Source organism: Mustelus asterias, chromosome 4 (assembly GCF_964213995.1).
Source record: "Mustelus asterias chromosome 4, sMusAst1.hap1.1, whole genome shotgun sequence".
Classification (NCBI taxonomy): Eukaryota; Metazoa; Chordata; class Chondrichthyes; order Carcharhiniformes; family Triakidae; genus Mustelus; species Mustelus asterias.
This window is the reverse complement of record NC_135804.1, coordinates 144183571-144211408: the sequence shown is the minus strand read 5'-3', so window position 1 is coordinate 144211408 and position 27838 is coordinate 144183571. Positions and strand designations below refer to the sequence as shown.

The 27838-nt window shown below is 47.4% G+C and overlaps 1 protein-coding gene across 6 annotated transcripts in view; it reads left to right on the top strand.

The window, feature by feature from the left end:
* Positions 1 to 27838, top strand: part of col4a6 (collagen, type IV, alpha 6) — a 389276-nt gene that overhangs the window by 247164 nt on the left and 114274 nt on the right. For 3 of the 6 annotated variants that reach the window (XM_078211871.1, XM_078211876.1, XM_078211873.1), the window contains exons 7-13: positions 1353 to 1469; positions 3359 to 3427; positions 7078 to 7116; positions 8622 to 8684; positions 10257 to 10292; positions 13397 to 13438; positions 22800 to 22901. In XM_078211871.1, coding sequence (XP_078067997.1) covers positions 1353 to 1469; positions 3359 to 3427; positions 7078 to 7116; positions 8622 to 8684; positions 10257 to 10292; positions 13397 to 13438; positions 22800 to 22901 — 468 coding nt within the window. Of the gene's footprint in view, positions 1 to 1352; positions 1470 to 3358; positions 3428 to 7077; positions 7117 to 8621; positions 8685 to 10256; positions 10293 to 13396; positions 13439 to 22085; positions 22179 to 22799; positions 22902 to 26377; positions 26432 to 27838 lie in introns of all 6 variants that reach the window. The other 3 variants (XM_078211872.1, XM_078211875.1, XM_078211874.1) reach the window with 3 other exon arrangements.

The window sequence follows — 27838 nt, the reverse complement described above, 5'->3', positions numbered from 1 at the left end:
GAGATAGGTCCATTCAGAAGTCTGATGGCAGAAGGGAAGAAGCTGTCCTTGAGTCGTTTGGGACATGATCCCAGACTTTTGTATCTTTTTCCCGATGGCAGAAAGTGGAAGAGAGAATGTCCGGGGTGCGTGGGGTCGTTGGTTATGCTGGCTGCTTTTCCGAGGCAGCGGGAAGTGTAGACAGAGTCAATGGATGGGAGACTGGTTTGCGTGATGGACTGGGCTTCGTTCACGATCCTCTGTAGCTTCTTGCGATCTTGGGCAGAGCAGGAGCCATACCAAGCTGTGATACAACCAGAAAGAATGCTTTCTATGGTGCATCTGTAGAAATTAGTGAGAGTTGTAGCTGAAATGCCAAATTTCCCAACACATTAGCTCAGGTCTCTGTATTTCTTATCAAGTGGCATTACCACTACACCACCATCTTCCCCCCTCACATGAGATTAAAAACATAATCCAAGCAAAGTAATGGAAATACATCAAAAAGTACAAACACCACAGTTGAGCCCTCTGGCATCAGCAAGTTTTTCAAAGTTCTTTCCCTTGCCTCCATTTTTTTTTAACCTTTGTTTTCTTGTCTGGGCTTCAAGATTTCCATTGCTTCAGTGGGGTGGTGTTTCCAATCACCCCACTGAGACCGTCTCCCATATCACCTCACGCTTTTCCGTGAAGCAGTTCAGCAGATTTGCCACAGATCGCCATTGGAAAGAGCAGACAAAATTTTCTCCAGAGTAGCCACTGGTCGTCCAGGTCCTGTGGACCAAGGCCTGCTCGCGTTAACGTGACGTTGTAATGGCGTGAGAAGAACATCTTTGCCCTGCAGCTGGCTCTGCTGTGCCAGGCTCACCAGCTCTTGATACTGACCATGCCCAGAATAGGGAAAGTGACCCATACTCCTATCCTTAAGCATAAAGAAGAACAATTAAAAGGTTTGATTTTTGTTTATTAGGCATTGGAAGTATTTCAGGGGAGGCTATTAATCCAGAAACTCAGCCAACGTCCTGGGGACCCGGGTTCGAATCCCGCCACGGCAGGTGGTGGAATTTAAATCCAATAAAAATATCTGGAATTAAGAATCTACTGATGACCATGAAACTGTGTCGATTGTCGGGAAAACCCATCTGGTCCACTAATGTCCTTTAGGGAAGGAAATCTGCCATCCTTACCTGATCTGACCTATATGTGACTCCAGAGCCAAGCAATGAGGTTGGCTCTCAACTGCCCTCTGAAATGGCCGAGCAAATCACTCAGTTCAAGGACAACTAGGGATGGGCAGTAAATGCTGGCCAGCCAGCGATGCCCATGTCCCACGAATGAATAAAAAATTCTCACCAAACTTTTTTTTTTCAAAGGGTCACCCAGGTCAACAAGGTCCAAGAGGTCGTGCTGGTCTAGATGGGTGCAACGGTACCATCGGAGAGTCGGGTTTACCGGGCGGTTTTGGTTATCCAGGATCTCCAGGATTCCAGGTAAGTAACTGGCACAATTAAGGATTTGTGACGGATTTTCCAAAGGAAAAATCTGGGGGGGGAGTAAATAGCTACTTTCAAAGTTGGGTTTTTATAAAGCAAATTTATTCAATTAAAGAAAGATTTACATGTGGTCATCGTTGTAATGTCGGAATTGTGACAGCCAATTTGTACTCAGCTCCCACAAACAGCAACGTAATCACCACCCGATAATTTGCTTCTTGTGATGTTAATTGAGGGATAAATATAGACAGGACATCGGGGATAACCATAGTGCAATGGGATCTTTTATATCCACCCAAAGTGGGGTTTTGGTTGAGCATCTTATCCAAAAGACAACACCTCCAACACGTCAGCACTCCCTCAGCACCGCTCACAAGTGCCAGCCTTGATTTTTGTGCTCAAACCCAGGAGTGAGGTTTGAAACGGGAACCTCGTGAGGCAAGAGTGCCTCTAACGGAGCCCCAACCTGACAGATCATAACTGGGGCGAAAGGTAGTTTAGAGACTAATGAACTGGCATTGAGGTTGAAGTTTATTTATTCGTGTCACAAGTAGGCTTACGTTAACACTGCAATGAAGTTACATTGACAATCCCCTAGTCGCCACACTCTGGCACCTGTTCGGGTACACTGAGGGAGAATTTAGCATGGCCAATGCACCTAACCAGCACGTCCTTCCGACTGTGGGAGGAAACTGGAGCACTCGGAGGAAACCCACACAAACACGGGAAGAATGTGTAGACTGTGCACAGTGACCCAAGCCGGGAATCGAACCTAGGTCCCTAGCGCTGTGATGTAGGAGTGCTCACCAGTGCCTGAAGGTTGTTTTCCCACAGACTGTGAATAATCAGTTCATTAGACTGTTCATTTTAAAAGGATAGCACAGTTGAGGTCAAACCTGTCCTCGATCTCATCAACTACCTTTCAGTCATGGTCACTGCAAACAGTCAAGCACTGGATTCCTCGATCATTTTCCATTTCATTTTCTTGTCTTAGAAAAGCTAATACGGGCTAAAAATGTCTTTTTTTTAAAAAAAGCATGTTTTTATAGCATTTACTGATTACTGTTAGAGCGTGAGGTTAAATCCCTCTTTGGGATAATTTCATTTAGCACTGCAGCAATTCTGAAGAACTCTCTCAACGCCGCTAAGTAGGATCATCGAATCTTACAGCGCAGAAGGAAGCCATTCGGCCCATCGAGTCTGCACCACCCACAATCCCACCAAGCCCTATTCCCATAACCCCACACATTTACCCTGCTAATCCCCCTGACACTAGGGTCAATTCAACATGGCCAATCAACCTAACCCTACACATCTTTGGACATGATTATCCAGGATCATTATACAACATCCGGCAATCAGAATTATCGGAGAAACAAACATTTTTCTCTCACGGAGATCCGGGTGCCACTCTCGGAGCAGGCTAAATATGGGAATGGAATGGCCATTCTCAGGCTGATCCCAGAAGACGGAATCAACGAGAGTTTTCCACTCACAAGACCTAAGTCCATTGCAGCACTTTAAGATCTGCTTTCCCCACCTGCACCTCCCAACACACCCCCCCGCCCCCCCATTCATTCCTTCCCACCAAAACTGGGAATTCCCTCTATTTCTTTTCACTGCATCCCAGGGAAGGGAAAACAGGATTGGGCCTGAGGCTCTACTGGGCCAGGATGAACCTCCGTCCATTCTGCCTTGTGGATTCCCCACCAGGTCTCAGTCCTCACTGCGTGACAACAGAAAACATCCGTCCGTCCCTCCAATCTAATGGTGGGTAATCCAAAATTGAGGAAAATGGGAATTCCGGCCTGGTCTCGGTCCCGAGGGTGCCGGAATTTGGATGTTGGGCCTGTACTAACTTCTGATTTCTCTCTCCTGGCCTCTAGGGTGAGACTGGACAAAAAGGAGCTAAAGGAGAACCGGCCTATATCTCCGGAGTCCGTGCTGGACTGGGGGTAAGAAGGGGATACTGTAGCTTTGATCTGAAGTTTTCGAGAGGAAGGATTAGATTCAGGGAGTTGAACTGAGAGAAGCAGCTGAAAGTGGAGGTCTAGTCCTTATCCCAGAAATTGTGGTTGCGTCTCATGTCCATATGATGTCCATTTTGCATTTATATTTGATGGGTTAACACTTCATTTACGTGCACAGGAATGTTCTACAATTGTGTTAAGTCCTTGCATCTAATCATGACCACAGAATCATAGGAACCCTGCAGTGCAGAAAGAGGCCATTTGGCCCATCGAGTCTGCACCGACCACAATCCCACCCAGGCCCTACCCTCATATCCCTACATATTTACCCGCTAATCCCTCTAACCTACGCATCTCAGGACACTAAGGGGCAATTTTAGCATGGTCAATCAACCTAACCCGCACATCTTTGGACTGTGGGAGGAAACCGGAGCACCCGGAGGAAACCCACGCAGACACGAGGAGAATGTGCAAACTCCACACAGATAGTGACCCAAGCCGGGAATCGAACCCAGGTCCCTGGAGCTGTGAAGCAGCAGTGCTAACCACTGTGGCACCGTGCCGCAGAAGGAAGGAAGGAATGACAGAAGGAAGACTTATTTTTATATAGTACCTGTCACATTAGACCGTAAGGTATAAGAGCAGAATTAGGCCATTCAGCCCATCGAGTCTGCTCCGCCATTCAATCATGGCTGATATGATTCTCATCCCCATTCTCCTGCCTTCTCCTCGGAACCTTTGGCCCCCTTATTGATCAAGAATCTATTTATCTCTGTCTTAAAGACACTCAATGTCCTGGTCTCCACAGCCCTCTGGCAGTGAGTTCCACAGATTCACCGCCCTCTGGCTGGAGAAATTCCTCCCCATCTCCGTTTTAAAGGAGAGCGTTGAGCTCCGGCGGAGTACATTGAAGGGTAGTCATTGGTGTAATGTAGGAAACGCGATTTGTACACAGCAAGACGCCGCAAAGCAACAGTGTGAGCCACGCTGACATCTCGAACCAAAAACAGGAAAATGCTAGAAAATCTCAGCAGGCCTAACAGCATCTGTGGACAGAGGATAGAGTCAATGTTTCTATAGAAACCGTAGATTCCCTACAGTGCAGAAAGAGGCCATTCGGCCCATCGAGTCTGCACTGACAACAATCCCACCCAGGCCCTATCCCCGTAACCTCATGCATTTACCCCAACTAGTCGCCCTGACACTAAGGGGCAATTTATCAAGGCCAGCCTAACCAGATTTCGAGTCTGGATGGCACTTGGTCAGAGCTGACTGTGATTAGAATCCAGCTTCTTTCCATTGCGGGGTTCAGTGGCTCTTCCCTTTACATCTGCTCTAAGCTGAAGCTGCCAATTTGTATCAGTGGCTGTCAGCCTATCGGTGTTAATCTGGCTCTTTCGCAGCCTCAGCCTCCCAATAAACATCAAGCAGGCGCCTTAACCAAGTGCTTGACCCATGAGACAGTGGCATGTAACAGCAAGTAGGGAACCTTAATACATCATTTATTTTCCTAGTTTACACTATGGGCTGAACTTTATGCAGGCGATTGGAGGGGGGGGGGGGTGGGAGCGGGTGGGGGGGGTGGTGGGCGTGAATGGTAGAAGCATTGCTCATCCCCTCCCCCCCTCCAGCCAACAGAAGGGAAATTTGGGGGTTTCGGGCCTGTCTAGCTGATGGTCGCCCCCCCCCCCCCCCCGACCCGCCTCCCCGCCCCCGCAGTGCTGCCCGTGGCGTAAACGAGGTGAGAATGGGGCTTCCACCCTCCAGAGCTTCCAGTCAATCCGATTGGCCAGCAGCTCGGGGCAGTTCCAGCAGCGCCAGAACTCAGCAGTGGACGCTGCCGGGACTGCAGGCAGGTTCCCGATTCACTCTGTCTATGCCCCTCATAATTTTATACACCTCTGTCGGGTCCCCTCCTCAGCCTTCTCTGCTCTGAGGAAAACAACCCCAGTCTAAGCAGCCTCTCTTCATAGCTGAAACACTCCAGCCCAGGAAACACCCTGGTGAATCTCCTCTGCACCCTCACAAGTGCAATTACATCCTTCCTATAGTAGAGCGACTAGAATTGCACACGGTACTCTAGCTGTGGCCTAACAAATGTTTTATACACCTTCGGCATAACCTCCCTGCCTTGGCTGATAAAGGCATGGATCCCATATGCCTTCGTAGCTACCTTATCTACTTGTTCTGCTGCCTTCAGGGATCGATGGACATGCACCCCAAGGTCCCTCTGATCCTCGGTACTCCTCATGAATATTTCTTTGCTTTGTTAGTCCTCCCAAACTGCATCACCTCACACCTTTCAGGGTTAAATTCCAGTTGCCACTGTTCTGCCTGTCCGACCAGCTACATCATCCTGTAATCTAAGGCTTTCCTCCAAACTATTTACCACTCCAGGCCCATGTGCGTTCATGTTGCATCTTGGATTGGAATTTATGCTTCTCCACCAGCAGGTCTGAAGGGGGAGAGGGGTTTCATTAAATTTAGCGAGCAGTCTGACCCCTCCCCCGCCCGACCTACCCATTCCACTTCAATTATAGCAAGGATGTGGGTGGAAATACTCAGTAGGTCTGGCAGCATTTATGGAACAGAAACAGGAAATGGTTCCCCATCAATGTTGCATTCGTTCCGACGCTGCAGTCCATACTTTCAAATGTCTTCCTTCCTCAATCAGGCATTTCCCTGATGATGGTCGCCAAGACCATCCTATTTCTCATGCTCCTGCTCTCATCCAGTCCCCCTCCCTCCCAGAATCATGATAGGGTTCCCCATCTCCTCACCTTCCACGACGGCAGCCTCCGCGTTCAAAGGGTCGTCTACCACCATTTCTGCCAACTGGCATGGACATGAGGGCCATAGGGATGGGTGGGGAGGGGGCATACCTCGGCATGGGTGGCTATCGGAAGGTGTGTGGTGTGGGCAGGAGGTTTTGATGGCTGGGGTTTGGAGAGTGTGTTAGGTGGGAGGGTGTGTGAGGGGTGAGGGCCTCACATTTTTCATTATAACTGGGACAAAGTCCCACAGCACTGTGGCCGGCCTGTTACCCAGCCCGGCAACCCCTGTGGCTGCCTCTGAGCTCAGCCCAGGGCTGTTTGGCCTGACTGCTGCCCACACCCACATCCCGCCACCGCCCCGGTGAAAACCCATCTCTCCGATGGAAGTGGGCCCAGCCAGGAATTTTCCCGACTCCTGCTGCCCTCCTTGATGATTAAATTCCAGCCCCGCCATTATCTTAGGTCCCCCCTGGAAAGATGCTGCCTGGTCTGCTGAGAATTTCTGATATTTCCCGCTTTTTATTTTTGGCGAGTCTTGCCGGCAGGGCTGCTGGGTAAGGACAGAATGGCCCCCGGAGTGACCTGATTTCCCTTCTGGGTAATCTTGGGCTTCCTCATCCAAACATCGTGGACAGACAAACCTCAATGTCAGCCCTGGCAATGAGGCCCAGCTTATGATAGCTGGAGTTAAGGCCAGAGCACATCGGAGCCATTAGTTATCTTCTGTACCTCGGCAAAAGTGATGTGAACGTGAACTCCCCTTGCTGCTTTAAAGATCTCCTCTTTTGGTTTGTTTTAATCTCTGCTCCAATTGTTGAAAAGTGTATTCTCAGGTGATTTCTTTTTCTCCCCTCTCTCCAGCAAGGTGAGCCAGGCCCACCAGGTTTGAACGGAGCTCCTGTAAGTATCTGGGTGGAAAATGTTCCCTGGGGTGGCAGGGTTATAAAAAGGCATTTTACTGAAGCTGTGTTGCAGTCCCACCTTTGTTCCTATTTTGTGTGTCGAACAGTGGAAGTAGCTTTGACTATGGGGGCGTTTGTTGTGATGTTGTATGTGTGCCAATGTCGACAATGACATGTAGCTTTAAGAAGCCACATAGTGACATACCTACGATATTGCCCTGTGTGAGGCAGGAGGATATAAGGTGCAGCCTTCATGTTAAATATTTTCTATCGCCTGTCACTCTATCAGTAAGACTTTGGGCGGAATTTTACCATCACGTCTGCCCAAGGTTCGTACGATCCCACCCGAGGCCAACGGAGAGTGCCGTTCTCCCGTTCCGGAGGCGGGCGTGCCGGTAAAATTCCGGCCTGTGTGTATATCTAATCAGTCAGGCATATAGTCAGGTAATCAGCCTCTAACTATTGAACCCAGGCTAGACCGAGTGTGCAGAGCTGTATGTAGTTGTTAAGCACCTACCTGCTTTCCAGCCAATGGTCTATAATGTTCAGCTCTATAATTACCATAAAACCTGACATCCTTAAATTCAGATTCTCAAAAGCTGGATGAACAAATTATAAATTACATTTTACAGATTAGCTATCACGAATCAGAGTCCCGACATTGCAGAAGCAGGCCATTCAGCCCATCCAGTCTGCACCGACCCTCCGAAAGAGTATCCCACTCAGACCCCATCCCCGTAACCCCACATACTTACCCCACTCTTTCCCCCTAACCTACACATCTTGGGACATTAAGGGGCAATTTAGCATGGCCAATCCACCTAACCAGCACATCTTTCGGACTGCGGGAGGAAACCAGAGCTCCCGGAGGAAACCCACGCAGACACAGGATAGCGTGCAGATTCTGCACAGTGACCCAAGGCTGGAATTGAACCCGGGTCTCTGGAGCTGTGAGGCAGTGGTGCTAACCACTGTGCCACCGTGCTGTCTGTAATCAAATATCCCCAGGAATTTCTGTGTTTTCCCATGTGTGAGAACACAAACAATCATGGACTCTGAATTCTGTTGCGTGCTGTTGATCAATGCGTATGCAGGTAAAATTGCTCCATTTACTGATATAACTAATAAAATGGAATTCACAAGCAGGAAATTTTCATGTTAACTCATTTGGTAAATGTTGCTCTGCCTGACACAAGATCTCTGAGCGAGGAAGGAGATGTCAGTGCTCTTGCTGCACTTTTTCCATCAAATGCGAAGCACCTAGTCCCAGGTAACAAAGTTGTGAGTTATTTGAAGAAGAGAGAGAATTTATTTTGACTGAAAGGCTCACTCTACACCACATTCTGAATACTGCGAGGAGCGCCGGCCTGAGCCTTCAACAACCTATGTCTAAGTGAGATGCCATTGTTGTTTAAGTATTCAGTGACAGGTTGGCCCTGAGTTCAGCTTTAATCTGGTACGTGGATAAATGGACTCAATTGTCTCTTCCTTTTTCTCTTGCAGGGTCTGAAGGGTTTTCCTGGTCCTTATGGCCCCCTGGGTCCCAGAGGGCAGCCGGGCATTCCAGTATGTATTCTGAAGAGAACCACCCTGTGTTTTACTTCGCCCATCTGAATAGTCACCAGGATGAGGTTTATGTAGGGCTGACAATTCCCCTGCACTGGATGGTGAACACAGATACCAAAATCAATTGTAATATTTTACAGGGGGAGGCAATGGCCTAATGGTATTATCGCTAGGCTATTAATCCAGAAACTTAGCCAATATTCTAGGGACCCAGGTTCGAATCCTGCCAGGGCAGATGATGGAATTTGAATTCAATGTTGGAAAAACCCATCTGGTTCACTAATGTCCTTTAGGGAAGGAAATCTGCCATCCTTACCTGGTCTGGCCTACATGTGACGCCAGAGCCACAGCAATGTGGTTGACTCTCAACCGTCCTCTGAAATGATTTAGCCAGCCACTCAGTTCAAGGGTAATGAGGGATGGGCAATAAATGCCAGCGACGAACACGTCCCACAAATGAATTTTTAAAAATTGCTCCTCTCAAAGACTGGACGAGGTTGAATGTTTAAACTGTTATTGGTGTAGGTGTTAAATTTTCAGGTACCATCAGCCAGGCCCACTGGACAGTTGGCAGTTCATTTGCATGCGATAGTAGTGTTCCAAGTTGCCTGAATTGGACAATAGTTTAAGAAGTTAAACCTGAGTGGTAAAGATATTTGTCAGGGAAACATTGGAAGGGAACCGGCAATAGACTGGGAAGATCTCAGCATTGACCCTGGTTCCCTGTGCAATTCGGAGCACTAATATTAACCTTTGTGTCATTGGGCTAGTGAGGAGCTCTCAGACATACAGAATGACCTGTGTCTCCCTATGTCAGAGACAGGCCAACAGGGTACATTCTGGACTCACTCCCTATTCTATGAAAGGTAAGCTCGCACTAGCCAAGGCAGCAACAAAAGGAGATTTTAACTGATCTTAACACCTCTTGAAGAGAAAGTCAGCCAGGGTTCTTACTTCAGATCATATGCTACAGCCCCTACGATAAGCCTGTATGTGCGAATATTGTATGGAGGTTGAACTCATGGTTCTTCTCACAGTTGAGTCTGATGCATGAGTCATGACCACTTGGGAAATCTGCAACTTATAGAACCAGACCCAAGGGTGGGGAATTCAGGCTTCACCAATGGTGGGCGTACACAGGAGGCAGGTCAGCAAAATTTGACTGTTATCCACTCTCCAAATTTTCCCTTTTTCCCTCCCCCTCTCTGTCCTGCACCGATGTCCGCTGCTGGTGGAGTCGTAGAGCGAGATTCTTTGGCCTCCCCTCAACGTTTGTCTTGGTGGCGTGCTATTCGCTGGTGGTGGGATCTCTGGTCCCGCCACTGTCGATGGGAGTCCCCATTGAAGCCACCGTTCACCGCCTGGAAACTCGCGGCAATGGGTGCGTTGTCAGTGGACGCAGAGGATCCCGGCGGCGTGAATGGCTGGATAATTCCGTCATGGTCTTTACTCAAAGATCCTGGCGTTAATATTGAACATTTAGGGGTTTGTCAGAGGGTTATATGATGTCTGTCTCTTTACTGTTTATTGTTTTCCTCAGAAAACCATTAATTTTTTGATCTCGTTCTTCAGGGTCGACCTGGTCTCCCTGGCCCTCAAGGATTAAAAGTAAGTGGTGGTTTATGTCATTTGCTAGTATTTAGAGTTAAGATAATCCACACAGCATAAACCTACTGCTGTCCTTTGAAACTTTGGTGCTGCAAGCAGGATGACCCGTTGGAACCTACTTGTGGCCTTCAGTAGGCGGCTCTGCCTTATTCACTGGCCATATTACCCTGGAATGCTGCACCAAGTCTCTGTTGAGCTTCCAGAGTGGGAAATTCCAACAAGGGAGTCCCTGTCCTTGATCTTCCTGCAAATCCTCCTCACTCTGAGTAGTCGACCTGGTCGGGCTGGTGCGGCCCTCACAAGGCCGAGAGGGGCTTTTGAACTAAAGGTGAGTCCCCACTGTATCTGGATCAAGGTTTTAGGACAGAGAGCACTGATTTTTAGCTGGTCCGACCACTGTTTGATATCAGATGGCTTTATCTTTGGTATTTTGTGATTATTTCGATTTTTTGATTTGATTTATTATTGTCACATACATTAGCATACAGTGAAAAGTACTGTTTCTTGCGCGCTATGCAGACAAAACATACCGTTCATAGAGAATGCAGAATGTAGTGTTACAGTCATAGCTATTACCTTAATGCAAGGTAAGTCCATTCAAAAGTCTGACCGCAACAGGGAAGAAGCTGTTCTTGAGTCGGTTGGTACGTGACCTCAGACTTTTGTATCTTTTTCCCGACGGAAGAAGGTGGAAGAGAGAATGTCCGGTGTGCGTGGGGTCCTTAATTATGCTGGCTGCTTTGCCGAGACAGCGGGAAGTGTAGACAGAGTCAATGGATGGGAGGCTGGTTTGAGTGATGGATTGGGCTACATTCACGACCATTTGTAGTTCCTCGCGGCCTTGAGCAGAGCAGGAGCCATACCAAGCTGTGATACAAACAGAAAGAATGCTTTCTACGGCGCATCTGTAAAAGTTGGTGAGAGGCATAGCTGACATGCCAAATTTCCTTAGTCTTCTGAGAAAGTAGAGGCGCTGGTGGGCTTTCTTAACTATATGTCGGCATGGGGGGCCAGGACAGGGCAGGAGCCACTGATTAACGCTTTCCCTGTCCAAATTGACTAGGACGTAAATACACCAGGGTTCATAGAATCATAGAAACCCTACAGTACAGAAAGAGGCCATTCGGCCCATCGAGTCTGCACCGACCACAATCCCACCCAGGCCCTAGTCCCATATCCTTACATATTTTACCCGCTAATCCCTCTAATCTATGCATCCCAGGACACTAAGAGGCAATTTTAGCATGGCCAATCAACCTAACCCGCACATCTTTGGACTGTGGGAGGAAACTGGAGCACCCGGAGGAAACCCACGCAGGGGAGAATGTGCAAACTCCGCACAGACAGTGACCCGAGCCGGGAATCGAACCCAGGTCCCTGGAGCTGTGAAGCAGCAGTGCTAACCACTGTGCTACCGTGCTGGTTGATTGTCAACATCTTTTTTCCAGCTGTCCCTACCCCTCACCCTCTTTGATATCCCTCAGTTGCAACTGGTCCTTTTCCCATCTGGAAACACTGTGGGTCCTTGCAGGTGTTCACCTCTGCTTCGCAGACTGTGGCTGTGTCTGATATTAGTTACCTCCAGCAGTGAGTCACCTTAATCCGGGTGCTGGCCTTTCTTGAAGATCCTGTCAGAGTTGGGTGACACAGTCTATTAAACATCACCCAACACGGGCCAGAAGCAGCAGATGATACTGGCAATACTGTCTGAAGTTTATTTATTATTGTCACAAGTAGGCTTACATTGACACTGTAATGAAGTTACTGTGAAAATCCTCCAGTTGCCACACTGAGGGAGAATTTAGCACGGCCAATGCACCTAACCAGTGCGTCTTTCGGACTGTGGGAGGAAACCGGAGCACCCGGAGGAAATCCAGGCAGACACGGGGAGAACGTGCAGACTCCACACAGACAGTGACCCAAGACGGGAATCGAACCCGAGTCCCTGGTACTGTGAGGTAGCAGTGTTAACCATTGTGCCACCGTGCCACCCTAAAACGTTTTAACAGGAGTATCCATGCTTCCCTTCAAGCACATAGTAATATTAGGCTTGGATGTACTTGGATGTAAGACATTTGTAATACTCCTGTTATTCTGCAGTTACTGGACCTGTCCTGGTAGCTGCTTTAGAATGATGTGAGGCAGCACTCATTATGCGGTGAGGCCTCTCTATGAGGTAATTACCTGTATAACATTCTTGCATGCTGTTGGCCTTTCCTAACATTTAAAACGTGCGGTGAGCCAACTGGGACCACATTAAACATTTCATTTGACTGCTTCAGAACATAAATAACCGTTTTACGATCATTTTGATGGCAGGTACAATTCACTGAGGAGAAGTTTGAGATGGAGGGGCGAGAAGATAATATAAATCAAACGGCACGGTTTTAAGAAGGGGTGCAGGAACAGCGAAATCTGGAGATTTATGTACACAAATCTTTGAACCTGGCAGAACGAGTTGAAAGTGGTGTTCAAAACGAAGCTTAAAGGTTCCCTGGCTTCGTAAATAGTGGCATAAGAGAGCGCAAAAGCGAAGAAGCTGTGATTGACCTTTATAAATCAGTTAGACCCCAACTGGAGTTTCATGTCCAAGTCACCGAATAATTTTGACAGAATATTTTGGTAAGAATAGGGCGAAAGTGTTTTCGCTGGCAGAAGGAGCAGTCATTGACAAGAACTCACCAGGGTCAGTTGAGAAGAGATCTTTTTATGCAGTGAGTTGTTAAGATTGGGAAATGGGTTGCCTGAAAGGATCACAGAAGCAGATTCAATGATAACTTTCAAGAAGGAAATTAGACAAGTACTCAGGGAAAACCTTGTAGGGCTGTGGGGAAAGTGCAGGGAAGTGCAACTGGAGCTGTTCCACCACGCCAACAAGGGCATGATGGGCTGAACAGCAATCTTACCCTACATTTTTCAATGAACATGGTATTGGAATTATAGTCCTTGAGAGTCAGGGCGTTGAGAGTGAGTTCCAGTGCGCTGTATGACAAGAGAGTGAACAGAGAGGTGACAACACGAAAGGCCAATGTTACACTTGGTTAAGGCAATGTTTTTTTTTCTTAAAGACAATTCTTCTAAGTTCAAAACAAATTATATTTCAGGGTAACATGGGATTGGGATTCCAAGGCCAGAAAGGAGGAAAGGTAAGCCTGGGGCAGGAGTGAAAGCTGTTGCCAAACTATCTGTAATTTGCTTGTTGGCTTTCGGACTTTGCATTGTGACTATATTAAAGAAAATACATTTATAATGTTTAAAAATAAAATATCTGCATTTTCAGTGTTCATTTTTCTGCTGTGAGGCCTTGAATTCCAGGTTAAAGTCATACACCTTTGCACAGGTGAAACTTTTTAAATGCATTGGAGTGTCTGGGGAAAGATGAAGGTGCTTAGGCCCAGGAAGCCCCTCCTTTTCAAGAGATCAACTACATAAATCCGTCTTTTCATCTTAACCCTGTCTCGATCCAGAAACATGGTCAATTTGTCTCTTGAAGCTACTGACACCGTCCACTGCAATGCCCATCCCAGGACTTACTCTACATCATGGAATGAAAAGGTTCCTCCTGATTCCCTTTCTCACCTTGGCCTTCTTGATTTTTTAACTTGAGAGAGCTGGTATTCAAATTAATCGCTAAAGTGATCAAGTCTAAACCTAACGGCCATTAAACTGCATCTTCCAGCTATGGGCCCAGTTAGTTTGAAAATATCTCAATCAAAGTCCTGATGCCTGCTCTGTCTTTCTTTCGGATGACATAACTGAGAAGGTGACGTGGAAATCTCCAGAGTGAAGCCATGCCCCTCTGATGCTATGACTGGAATTTGCAAGGTGATCCTACATTCTACCTTTCAGTAACATAGTATCTTGCTGGTTTAGCGATCCACCTCCCGGGGTGGTATGTAATGCCCCCTCTCCCTCCCAAAGAGGTCAGTACAGAGGTGGGGAGCTCAAAGTCACTGCTGCCCTTTCCTCTGACCCCCCCCCGCACCCCCTCACCACTCCCCATGACCCCCATCCCATCACTCCAGGGATCCAATGGTTTATCGCAGCATAAGACCATAAGACCATAAGACATAGGAGCGGAAGTAAGGCCATTCGGCCCATCGAGTCCACTCCACCATTCAATCATGGTTGATTTCAACTCCATTTACCCGCTCTCTCCCCATAGCCCTTAATTCCTCGAGAAATCAAGAATTTATCAATTTCTGTCTTGAAGACGCTCAACGTCTCAGCCTCCACAGCCCTCTGTGGCAATGAATTCCACAGACCCACCACTCTCTGGCTGAAGAAATTTCTCCTCATCTCTGTTCTAAAGTGACTCCCTTTTATTCTAAGGCTGTGCCCCCGCGTCCTAGTCTCCCCTGTTAATGGAAACAACTTCCCTACGTCCATCCTATCTAAGCCGTTCATTATCTTGTAAGTTTCTATCAGATCTCCCCTCAACCTCCTAAACTCCAATGAATATAATCCCACGATCCTCAGACGTTCATCGTATGTCAGGCCTACCATTCCTGGGATCATCCGTGTGAATCTCCGCTGGACCCGCTCCAGTGCCAGTATGTCCTTCCTGAGGTGTGGGGCCCAAAATTGCTCACAGTACTCCAAATGGGGCCTAACCAGTGCTTTATAAAGCCTCAGAAGTACATCCCTGCTTTTGTATTCCAAGCCTCTTGAGATAAATGACAACATTACATTTGCTTTCTTAATTACGGACTCAACCTGCAAGTTTACCTTTAGAGAATCCTGGACTAGGACTCCCAAGTCCCTTTGCACTTTAGCATTATGAATTTTGTCACCGTTTAGAAAATAGTCCATGCCTCTATTCTTTTTTCCAAAGTGTACGACCTCGCACTTGCCCACGTTGAATTTCATCAGCCACTTCTTGGACCACTCTCCTAAACTGTCTAAATCTTTCTGCAGCCTCCCCACCTCCTCAATACTACCTGCCCCTCCACCTATCTTTGTATCATCGGCAAACTTGGCCAGAATGCTCCCAGTCCCGTCATCTAGATCGTTAATATATAAAGAGAACAGCTGTGGCCCCAACACTGAACCCTGCGGGACACCACTTGTCACCGGTTGCCATTCTGAGAAAGAACCTTTTATCCCAACTCTCTGCCTTCTGTCTGACAGCCAATCGTCAATCCATGTTAGTACCTTGCCTCGAATACCATGGGCCCTTATTTTACTCAGCAGTCTCCCGTGAGGCACCTTGTGAGGCAGCCACTGTTCCAGTGGTGTTGCCAGCGATTAACCAGCAGCTCTCGGGGACGAGAGTTTCACCGTACCGGAGAAAGCCCTGCAATTAAATGTTAAAGTAAAGTACATTTATTAGTGTCACAAGTAAAGCTTACATTACTGTGATATTCCCCTAGTCGCCACACTCCGACGCCTGTTCGGGTCAATGAATCTAACCAGCACGTCTTTCAGACCGTGGGAGGAAACCGGAGCACCCGGAGGAAACCCACACAGACACTGGGAGAATGTGCAAACTCTACACAGACAGTGACCCAAGCCAGGAATTGAACCTGGGTCCCTGGCGCTGTGAGGCAGCAGTGCTAACCACTGTGCCACCATGCCACCCCCTACATGTTCCCTACAGATGGGAGAGCTGGGGTGGCCGGGTTCCTGCCGCCAGTTAGGGACTTAATTCCCGCAGAGCTCCCAGAGGATGTAAAGTAAAGTAATGTTTATTTATTAGTCACAAGTAAGACTTACATTCACACTGCAATAAAGTTACTGTGAAAATCTCCTAGTCACCACACTCCGGCGCCTGTTTGGGTACACTGACGGTGAATTTAGCACGGCCAATCCACCTAACCCAGATGTCTTTCAGACTGTGGGAGGAAACCAGAGCACCCGAAGGAAACCCACACAGACACAGAGAGAGCGTGCAAACTCCACACAGACAGTGACCCAAGCCGGGAATCGAACCCAGGTCCCTGGCGCTGTGAGGCAGCAGTGCTAACCACTGTGCCACCATCAGCAATGTGGGGGAGGAGGCTGCATATTGAGGGGTCAGATGACAGACCTCCTGCTATCTTCCTGTAAGTTTCCCAGTGTTCTTATCCCTTATTTTTATTAGATTAGAGACTATTTGAAGGTAATTAACCCCCAAAAAATTCCCAATAAAGATATGGCAAGTATTGTGCTTACTAAGATGGTAGATATGTCAATGATAGGAATTGGAATGATTTCCCGTTGAAAGTCAGCCGCTGTCTACATCAAGCACTCAGGTACAACACAGTGCTTAGGCTCTGTTAGTTATGATCCAAAATGTGCTTTAACACCTGTTATGGTTCAGGTCAGAAACTCCAAAGTGTTTTATGAAGCCCACCTCGATCATAAGTTTTGCATCTTGAATTTGGTGAGGATAAGCATGATATGGTTCACTTCAGGTGTGATTCAAATGACCCACTAGGGAGCTTTTATCAACCAAAGTTTATTTAAGAATATAGTTAACATGTATGGAAAGAATATTGGCAATAACTTCTATCAATTATAAACAACACCAAAACAACCACGATAATGTATAACCCTTAGCGAATATGGGAGCTGTCCCAATCAAACCAATTCCATAAACAAGACCCTTCAAACAGGTTTAATACAGCATAGCTTAAAGGTCACGCGATACTGGAATTAAGTCCTTTGGATGAAGTCTGCAATTCTCTGGATAGACTCAGAACAGTTTGAAGTCAGGACAGCTTCTCAAAACACCAGGGACTCCAGGCAAGCCCCCAACAGCAGATTCTCCCCTTCAGAAAGGCAAGACCTTGCTTTCAGATAACCAGCAGAATTTCCAAATAAAACAGGGAGAGAGAGAGAAACACTTCTTTTCAGCTTGCTGTCCCTTCTAAAAAAAACTCAAACCTGCAGCTCAGAACTCAAACTGAAAGAACCTGCCGACCAGTTTTTCTCCTGGCAATGCAGAGTCACAAAAGATCCCACAGTAAAAATAAACAAACCCCTGTTTAAGCAGCAATAAAAGGACATCTCCAGTCAAGCCAGTAACAAATGACATCAGCTAAGGCTGTGAGCTGAGAAAACACTGAAGCAGTGAGAGCTGCAGAGATCATGATTTAAAAAAAAACCTTTCTTAAAGATGCACTAATGCCAAACACCAATGTCAGACCCCTTTGCTGTATCAGTGGGATTTTTCCCAATTTTCCACATTGTCCTTCCTGCGGGCTTTCTGAATAAAGCTTACCCAAAGTGCTGAATTCGGGCAACATTAGGATCAGTTTCATAACGTGGCCACTTGAAGCTGGGTTTGAATTATGCAAACTAATTTTAACAAAGGACCCCCAGTACCTATAGACAGAGGAGGCAGCCATAGCTTTAGATGAACTGTGTTCAAATCCAGGCCCGAAAGGACACTTTGGGCCCGCCTCAGTCCCCAAGGATTTAGATATTTGAACTGGTCTTTTACTGGAACCTACAAGATGCCCTTTGCTTTTGGAAACTTTGAAATTTGAATTCAATGAAAATCTGGAATTAAAAGTCTAATGATGACCATTGTCAATAGTTGTAAAAACCCATGTTATAAAACGTCTTTTAGGGAAGAAAATCTGCCATCCTTCCCAGTCTGGCCTACATGTGACTCCAAACCCACAGCGATGCGGTTAACCCTTAAATGCCCTCAGGGATGGGCAGTAAATGCTGGCCAGCCAGCAATGCCCACGTCCCATGAACAAAAAAAAATCACGGTCCAGTTAATTATTGTGAATCGATGAATGGGTATAGAGGGATATGGGCCAATGGCCTGTTTCCATGCTGTAAACCTCTATGACTCTATGATGCGCCAGATTTGAAGGTACCCTTGTTAACAGGGCGAGCTCTAAATCAATCTTTTATATCGTGCATCTTAATTCAGTTGCAGTACCACAAATCTCCAGTCAGTGACGCTACAAAGCTAGCAGCTAATTAGCTCAGCAGTGCCACCAATGGGATATAAATGTTACTGCTGCCTGGACTGACTGGTTTAAAACCACAGTATTTAAACCCTTCTTCATAAAACAGAAGCCATTTAATTTTATCTTTTGTATGGCTCCTAAGATTCACCATATCAATGTACTGTTTACCCAGAGCATTTCTAAGTAAGGTCATCTACCTTTCCTTTAAAACAGAATGATTGGCTGCGATTTATTCAGCTACTATGGTGAAATAGAATAAAATGGAATCCCTACAGTGCAGAAGGAGGCCAGTCAGCCCTTCGAGCCTCTACCAACAACAATCCCACCCAGGCCCTATCCGCGTAACCCCACATATTTACCCCGCTAGTACTCCTGACACTAAGGGGCAATTTAGCATGACCAATCAACCTAACCCGCACATTTTTCGGACTGTGGGAGGAAACTGGAGCACCCGGAGAAAACCCACACAGACACGGGGAGAATGTGCAGACTCCACACAGACAGTCACCCGAGGCCGGAATTGAACCCAGGTCCCTGGCGCTGTGAGACAGCAGAGCTAACTACTGTGCCACCGGGCCGCCCTGTAAGTTAAAATTGCAAGTCAGTATTTATTTATTATGTTTTGTTTTATTTATTTTTATTATTTCTTATTGTCACAAGTAGTGTCACATTAACACTGCAATGAAGTTACTGCAAAAATCCCCTAGTCGCCACACTCCGGTGCCCGTTTGGGTACACTGAGGGAGAATTTAGTAGCACGGCAAATGCACCTAACAACCAGCATGTCTTTCGGCCTGTGGGAGGAACCCCCCCCCCCCCCCCTCCCGGAGGAAACCCAGGCAGACACGGGGAGAATGTGCAGACTCTGTACAGTCAGTGACCCAAGCCAGGAATCGAATCCGGGTCTGTGGCACTGTGAGGCAGCAGTGCTAACCACTGTGCCACCCTGTACATGACAGCAGGGCAGGGGAGGTCAGATCAACCGAGAAGAGTCAGGGATCAGGCAGAGGTCAAATCAAAAGGTTAAGGGACAAAGATTGGCTGTTTTCTCAACTCAGTAGAAAGAAAAGTAAGACTGAAAATGCAGACATCTAGCGTTGAAAATGAACAACTGTGTCCTTGTTGCCTTTGCTATTCGGATGAAGTTTTAATAAGCGGCTAGCTATAGCAGCAGGGTCACTGACCACCTTAACTGATGTCTTGCTCACTTCATTCTCATTTGCTTTTTAAACAGATAATGTGTGAGACCCCTCGAGCTGCACTGACTGTGTAATCATGTTGCCACCAGCTCTCACTGTGGTTAAAAGCACTGTTTTTAATGATGTGATTCTCATGTTATGAACCAGGCTTGGCAGCTCTTGGCGTTTATCTCACAATGGGCAGAAAAGTTTAAAATGTATTTATTCGTCACACGTAGGCTTTCATTAACACTGCAATGAAGTTACTGTGAAATCCCCCTCGTCGGCACAGTCCGGTGCCTGTTCGGGTACACTGAGGAAGAATTTATCATGGCCAATGAACCTAACCAGCATGTCTTTCAGAATGTGGGAGGAAACCGGAGCACCCGGAGGAAACCCACACAGACACGGGGAGGACATGCAGACTCCACACAGACAGTGACCCAAGCTGGGAATTGAACCTGGGTCCCTGGTGCTGTGAAGCAGCAGTGCTAACCACTGTGCTACCGTGCCGTCCCTATAGAAATGTCAGGAGTGGGAATGAAAGTTTGATGAAAGAGGTGTCCCAGAGTGTCCCCACTGCCTCATCACATTGTCACTGTGGATGCAGTGTTGAGAGCAGGGTGTCACAGAGCCCAAACCTGCATTGGGTATTCTTCAATGGAGTAATGCTTCCTCTTAAATTAGCATTATTTTCGAACAGGACTCCCTGCCTCGCTTGACTGTCTTAATTTAGGATATTCTGGGGGTGGTAGTGGGTGATATAGTTTCAATTTTGTTCTGAGTTCCCACACTTTCTGGGAGGCAAAGAGGAAGAGTTGGGGTGAAGATTATCCCACAATACTGCATGGTAGGAGTGGATTGGCAGTGGAGGTGGCCTGGGCATGGAAGGTCAGCGCGATTGGGAAGGAGGGTTTCAGTGGTCTAGTGGGAACCAAAAAGAAAGTCCCCTCCGATGGGTAATCGGTGTTGAGTAGCCAGTGGAGAAGCTACGATTGAATCAGGAGGAAGATGAGTTTTCCGTCCAGGAGATTGTGCAGCGGGAAGGTAAGGACAGGGCTGGATTTCACTGTAGGGAGCCTCCCATGAGCAAGTAGTTCCCTGTAAGTAACTGCCCTACACATGAAGGTGAGACACTGGCTGAATGCCAAGGCCTCAAGGCCAGCTGAAGCCTATGCTCCAGAAGAGAGGAGGGGAAGGAAGGAAGGAAGAACGTTGGGCAAAAAAAACAGAACTTCTGTGGCATCATGTCAGTGGTTACTGAACCAAACATCTGCAACCAATAGCTGCCAAGCTGCCGTTGAACAGCTAGCTTTAGCATGTGTTGTGCTTCTATTGACATCACACGCTCCGTGGCCCAATGTGTTGCTATTTTCCACATGATAGATGCCATGTGCTGAATCACCCATTCCCCACCCTCCAGCTCACCTTCTCTGCCTCTGCATGTTCAGCTCATCATTCTTCTGCTGTGGTCTCAACAGCTGTGCGTAGCTACTCTCAATCGCAGGGGTTGGCCTTTTGTGACAGAATCCACCTGTGACCTCACTCAATTTCCCCTTCACTTTTAAGGCTCAACTGGAACAGAAACAATTTTCAACCTTTTCTTCCAGACACTCTCCTTCCCACTTGCATTCTCACTGTGTTCAAATCTAGACTCCTACTTTATCTCATCTTTTTCCAGGATCATCTTCTCCATTCTCCTCCATACCTGCTCCCTCTTCCCCTCTGCTGTAAACAGTCTTTTAAATCTGAGTCAGGGCATTACCTAACTACCAAAACTTGACTTATTTCCACCACTCTCCTCTTCCTTTTGACCTTTGTGGCATCTTGCACTGTGATCTTTGACTTTTCCTCATTTTTCTCAATGAATATCGTTGTCTGTTCCATGGCGGCCTGGTTCCTCTTGTCACTAATATCCTTCACTTTGCCACGGTTTGGCTAGAAACTGAACAGGGGACAAGGCCAATCCCTGTACCAGCAAATTAACCTGATTATTAATCACAAATCTTTCAAATGTTATTTATGGGAGACATTTCTTAAATATAAAAAGGGTGAAAACATGCATAGCCTTTCCACCGCTTTTTAACAGAGGGTTTCTTATTATTTTTGTCTATCTTTCTCATTTTTGTTTCCCCCCCCCATTAGAAACCTTCCCTCTCTCCTCCTGCCACCTGGCGTTTCCTGCCCATGAGAACCATTTGCACCCAGTCACCACCGTCAGTGCCATTCCAGTACTGACCACGCTGAAGTATTGTTGAGGCCAAACAACGGCACCATTTCCCCCTGTCTCTGCAGGGAGCCAAAGTGAACCCCTGTTACCCTGCGCCCTCCAGACAATCCCATGGAGGCAGTGAATTCAGTGCATCAGGAAACGCTGGGCAAATGGTGCTTCGCACCACTGTGTGAAGGTGTGACAGTCTGGCAGCCTGTTGGACTACCTTTCAGGTTCTTACTTGGCCCATCTCTTTCTGAGCCCTCTGGTGTGCTGCTAGATCCAACCCCCTCCCCCCACCCCCCCCCCCCCCCCCCCCCCCCCCCACCTCCTCCCCAAGACAAAATCTTTTCCTCCGGTGGTGGGAAGGTGAACCTTTGCAAATTGTTACTTTGGTCTGTAATATACTGAAACTGTTTTCTGACACTAACCGTAACTAACCTTTTCCCTCCCCCCCCCGTCCCTCCTCCCTCCACCCCCTCCCTGACCTCAGGGTGATGTAGGCCTTCCGGGACCTCCCGGCCGCCCAGGAACTATCCCATATGTCTCAGGGCCTGGGCTAAACTTCTCAATCATAGGAGAGAAGGTAACACTTGGGAGCGAGCTGTGGACTGAGCTGCTGGTGGTCCTGGAAGAAATGAGGCATGTCGGGCACTATTCCCCTCCTCACGTAGGAGTCCTGGTCACACGTTTCCCTCATTCTTAAGAAACTAGATCTTCATCTTCCTTGTTTGGTCACTCGCTAATGAGTCGATCAGTGAACTAGCTGACCAGGTGTCGCAAGGGACGATGGATGTTTATAAACCAGTCAGGTGGTTGTGGTGTAGAGCTGAGACTTTAGACCTCTCCCCGGCCCCCTGACACAGAGGATTCGCTCTTGCACTCAATATCCATTGATTCGCTTACCACAGACCAGCAAAGTGTGTTAACTTCTTTGGAAACTGGAAAAGGAACTCTGATCGTGGCGAAAGAAGAAATGGAATTGTCGAGCGGGCAGCCCTTGTGGAATAATCCAAGGCCTGTTAAGAGTTGACAGAGCCCGCTTGAACCCTTATCGTGACTAATGTTGCCCCCCCCCCCCTCCCCCGAACCCCCCCCACCCGCAATTTAGTGCCTCATTTCCACCCAGGGTTACCACAGTCCCAGGTGACATTGTTTTGTTTGATTGAAAAAAAATGAAGCTTCCTTCCCGATTGCTGCACCTCAGGGAGACGTGGGGCTGCCAGGTCCTCCAGGCCCACCACCTGCCACCGGGACACTTGAGTTTGTTAAGCCAACTGGATTTCCAAAGGGGGACCGAGGTGAAAAGGTTTGTGGAAAAGAAAATTGAGGTTGGGGGGGCGCGCCTGGGGAGAGTGAATGACATCTCAGTGTAAACTTAGACCCTCTAGAAGCAAGATGAGCCAATTTGTGCTCTGGAGAATATTGGCAATTTTCGCTGTATTAAGGCGTGGAAGTTAATGTCCTCATCATGACGTCTGCTGGACAGTAGAAACCTTTTCCTTTTTACACAAGTTCCTCCATTAGGCAATGTAAAAGTCTGATACAGCAGAGGTTGAATGCAGGCTGCAAGGCCTCATCCTTGCTCTTAGTGTCTGAGGATTTCACTCTGGGCTTTCCCAATGGGGTAAGCCATGGCAGGGATTTTCCAGTTCCGCTGAAAGTCAGTGGACTTCAGGCTGTCCTACCGCATACCCCGGGGCGAGACTGGAAAATCCCAGCCGTATTTCACCTAGGAACCCCACAGCCGCCGGAAGATGTCATTCCTTTTCAGTGTGATGTGAGGAAGCATTCTCTGAGGTAATTTTGACTCAGAACTCGGTAAATAACAATTCACGCTATCACAGGACCTTGCTGACATGTAACGGGGCAGTGATAGATACTGATTGCAGAACTTGTTCTGCCTCCTTTCCCTGAGAACTATAGCTATCTTGGAAAGGACTAAACTCGCGTGTAATCCGCCTCCCCTTCATCTGTGGTCCTGAGCAGAGTGCTGCTGCTTCACACGTCTGGGTTTCCAATTCACGGCTTACCTGCTGGGGTTATTGCCTGAACTTTGATACCATGTCATTCCCTGACCTCCTTCCCGAATGGAACAGGGAAATCAAGCAATTGTTGTTTGAAACAGGAACATTATGATATCCAGAATGTAAAAGGGTCACGTTAATCCCTAACTTAAGCAAGTCTGTTTGGCCGTTGACTTTGTTTGCCTTTCCCTGTGGAAAATTGCCAGGATTCCTCCCAGCGATTCCCAATGGTGGAGAATTGCGGGCACTGCTTCTCACAGGATGGATGGATTTAAGGAAAAGCTGGATAGGTACGTGAGGGAGAAAGGAACAGAAGGAAACGCTGACGTAAAAGCAAAATGCTGCGGATGCTGGAATCTGAAACAAAAAAACAGAAAATGCTGGAAAATCTCAGGAGGTCTGACAGCGTCTGTGGGGAGAGAATTGAGCTTTATTCTCCCCCCACAGACGCTATCGGACCTGCTGAGATTTTCCAGCATTTTCTGTTTAAGAAGGAAATGCTGATTGGGTCAGATGAAGTCAGATGGGAGGGGGAGGCTGGGATGGAGCGTCCAGCAGGGACCTGTTGGACTGAATGGCCTACTTCTGAGCTGAAAATGTTATATAATTCCACGTAGCACTCCTGAGAGTGGCAGGTAGGAAAATCAAGTCTGGCTTTTGATAAAATTGTCAATACGTGACACTGCTCTAAAACAAAAGTTGAACTGGAGCTACTGGAGAGAGAATATTTGACATGGAAGGGATTGATGCAGATCGATGACCTTCCTCAATGTGGAGCTACCAGAAGATGGCCACAATCACAGCTACCTCATGCCTCTTGCGCAATTTGAGCAGGACACCCTTGAATGTGAGTACATACAGAGGGGTGTAATAATGTGTGGTATTGAGGTTACAGAATCAATAACTGACTCCCTCCAACTGCTGTCGTATGACTGGATTATTTTTGATTGAAGAGCGGTCACTTGTGGCTAACTCAGGAATAAATCAACTCTATTGCTGGACATCAGCCGCTCATTTATTGTGAATGCGATCCATGCATTGGAAAGTGGGCATATAGAGTGAGTTTCTGACAGGGGCAGATTTCAAATATTCTTCCTTGGATGAAGCTTTGACAGACCCAGCCCCTTGGGGACTCCCAGCTATAGTTGAATAATGCTGAAAAAAGACTCATGTTGCTGAAGTTTTCATCTTGCACTCACCAGGACAAGCACAAGAATGCCAAATTTTAAACAATCACCACAATGTATACCACACAAAATGGGGATGCTGATTGGTTGTGGGGCTAGAATATATAATAATATCTATAGCGCAGAAGGAGGCCCTTTGGCACATCGAGCCTGCACTGGCAATAATCCTACCCAGGCTCTATCCTCATAACCCCTCGTATTTACATTGCTAGTTCCTCAGACACGAAGGGGCAATTTAGCATGGCTAATTAAACCGCAAATCTTTGCACTATGGGAGGAAACCGGAGCACCGGGAGGAAACTCACGCAGACATGGGGAGATTGTGCAAACTCCACACTGACAGTCATCCAAGGCTGGAATCGCACCTAGGCCCCTGGAGCTGTGAGGCAGCAGTGCTAACCAATTTGCCACTGTGCCGCCCTAAGTTGTCTCTAATTGCCTGCTGTTAGATGTGATTCAGCAATTGGGTAGCACTAGCTAAACAATCCTGAGTGTGTTCATAGCTATACTAACAACCAATTTAAGAATGAGTTGAGCTTGTAATGCGGCTCATTTACATTTGATAGTAGGCAATGTACATTCATGCTCACTGATCCGTTCTCTGCAAAGAAAAGGAATATATTGAAGCCTTGTACCTTTCTTTGAATTACCTGGGAGGTTGAGAAGCCTACAATTCCCGAAAGCAATGCCTCAGCCAATCAGAGTGTGCTTGCCAACCAGCCAGCACCCTTTTTTCCTTCGCAAATTGGTGTTCTTGTATTGGTCCTGATGAGTGCAAGATGAAAAGTTTCGGCAACATGTCTCTCTTTTCCAAAATATTTAAGTTCTGTGTTACAAAGCAACAATATATTCGGTCAATGTAAAATGAGGCAACTACATAATATATTTGATGAAAAGGATACCTGAACAATCCAGAATCTGTACTGGGGCAAGAAACATGTTTATGAGTCAGGACTTGCTCATGGAAGAGATAAGGGTTCAATAGGGGGGGGTGAGATAAGGTGTCTTCCCCATGCGGGTGCAATAGTCATTTGGTCATTGTAATGTGTGAGGCACTGGTGGAAGCCGACAAATTGTCCAGTGCAGTGGCAGGCTGATGACCACTGTACAGTGTACAGTGAAAATTATAGAGGTCACAGAATGGATATAAAGGTGATGCAATCAGTAAGCTGAGGTCAGTAAGTCATTCTGGCCATTTCCCCAGTCACATCATTGCACTCACCAAAAACAGTTCACACAGCCTCGCTTCAAAGATTTGGGTGGAACTCCATAACAATGGCAATTTGGGAAATTCTGTGCATCATTCAGAGCAACTGTGACAATCACATAGCAATGTGATGATAGATGTCTTTTCCAACTGGGGAGAGCATTTTGGGCCCAATAGTTTTGATGGCGACAGACCTGTTACCGATAGTGGTAGTGATGAATGTGGAATTTCAGACTGGAAGGATAAACATTAAAGCCTGTTAGGTGAAGTCTGTTATTTTGTTAGCAACATTTTAGCTCCAATGCATGTGGACAAGCTGATCAGTACTGTGATGCTATTTCTTCTTTGTTCTCCTCCCTTCCAGGGCGATAAAGGATACCCTGGCCCCCCTGGAAGTCCTGGAGTACGTGGATCACCGGTAAAGTTTCTTTTTCTCACATGTATGGGGTGTGCAGTGTTAAGGAACTGTCAGAATGTTATCCTTAAAGAGGGAGCATGGGGTTTGGGGGCGGGGCGGGGGGGGGGGGGGGGGGGGGGGTGGTGGTGGCGGCGGGGTGGTGAGTTGGCAGAAGCAGTGTTAGAAACATGGAAACATAGAAGATGGGAGCAGAGGAGGCCATTTGGCCCTTTGAGCCTGCTCTGCCATTCATCACGATCATGGCTGATCGTCCAACTCAATAGCCTAATCCTGCTTTCTCCCCATAACCTTTGATCCCATTCACCCCAAGTGCTATATCCAGCCACCTCTTGAATACATTCAATGTTCTGGCATTAACTACTTTCTGTGGTAATGAATTCCACAGGCTCACCTGGGTGAAGAAATGTCTCCTCACCTCTGTCCAAAATGGTCTACCCCGAATCCTTAGACTGTGACAAACAAAGAACAAAGAACAATACAGCACAGGAACAGGCCCTTCGGCCCTCCAAGCCCGCGCCGCTCCCCGGTCCAGGATTGAATCCTGAATCCAGGATCCCCGCCCAATTTTCCAGCCTATCTACATACCAATATCCTATCCACCGAGCTGTCCCCCACAGCTACGATGCTTTGTTCATTACAACCTATTAACTCACCCCCACCCCCCCATTCCAGACCATGTGACCCCTGGTTCTGGAATCCCCCAATATCGGGAATATCCTCCCTGCATCTATCCTGTCCAGACCTGTTAGAATTTTTAAAGTCTCTATGAGATCCCCCCTCATTCATCTGAACTCCAGTGAAAACAATCCTAACCTAGTCAATCTCTCCTCATATCAGTCCCGCCATCCCCGGAATCAGCCTGGTAAACCTTGTGAATGCTCTTTGAATGCTTCCCACTCGCTGGGTTTCTCCCGTTCTCTTTCTGAGGCGCGGTGGCTTACCATCAGCGCTTTCACAAATCCCCTTTTCCAGGATCAGTTGCTGACCGCTAGAGGCGGCACTGAAATGAGTTTAAATGGCCAAGAGAAGGAGGAATCAATCAGCTCCCACTCTCAATTGCTGCCCAGTATGGCCTGCTGGGCACACGGGCACCTCAGATGGCAGTGTGGTCTGAATTTCCACAGGTATCGCCTGGCATAATTGGCCATCGCTGGTTCCTCACTTTGCTGTGACTCAAGTCCACCTTGAGCTTACAGAAGGCTACTTGGGTGAACCAGCAACATCCAATGAGAGTTGAGACTTCTATAGGCAAAGAGGAAAAATTGTAAAGGAAGAGCAAAATAATTGCTCTGTTGTTGAATGAGAGACTGATAGGTGCAGGGTACACTGAGTTTGTGATATGCCCAGCCACATGTCGGCTGCGGAACACAAATGAGACGAGATCTGTATGTAACACATTATTGTGTC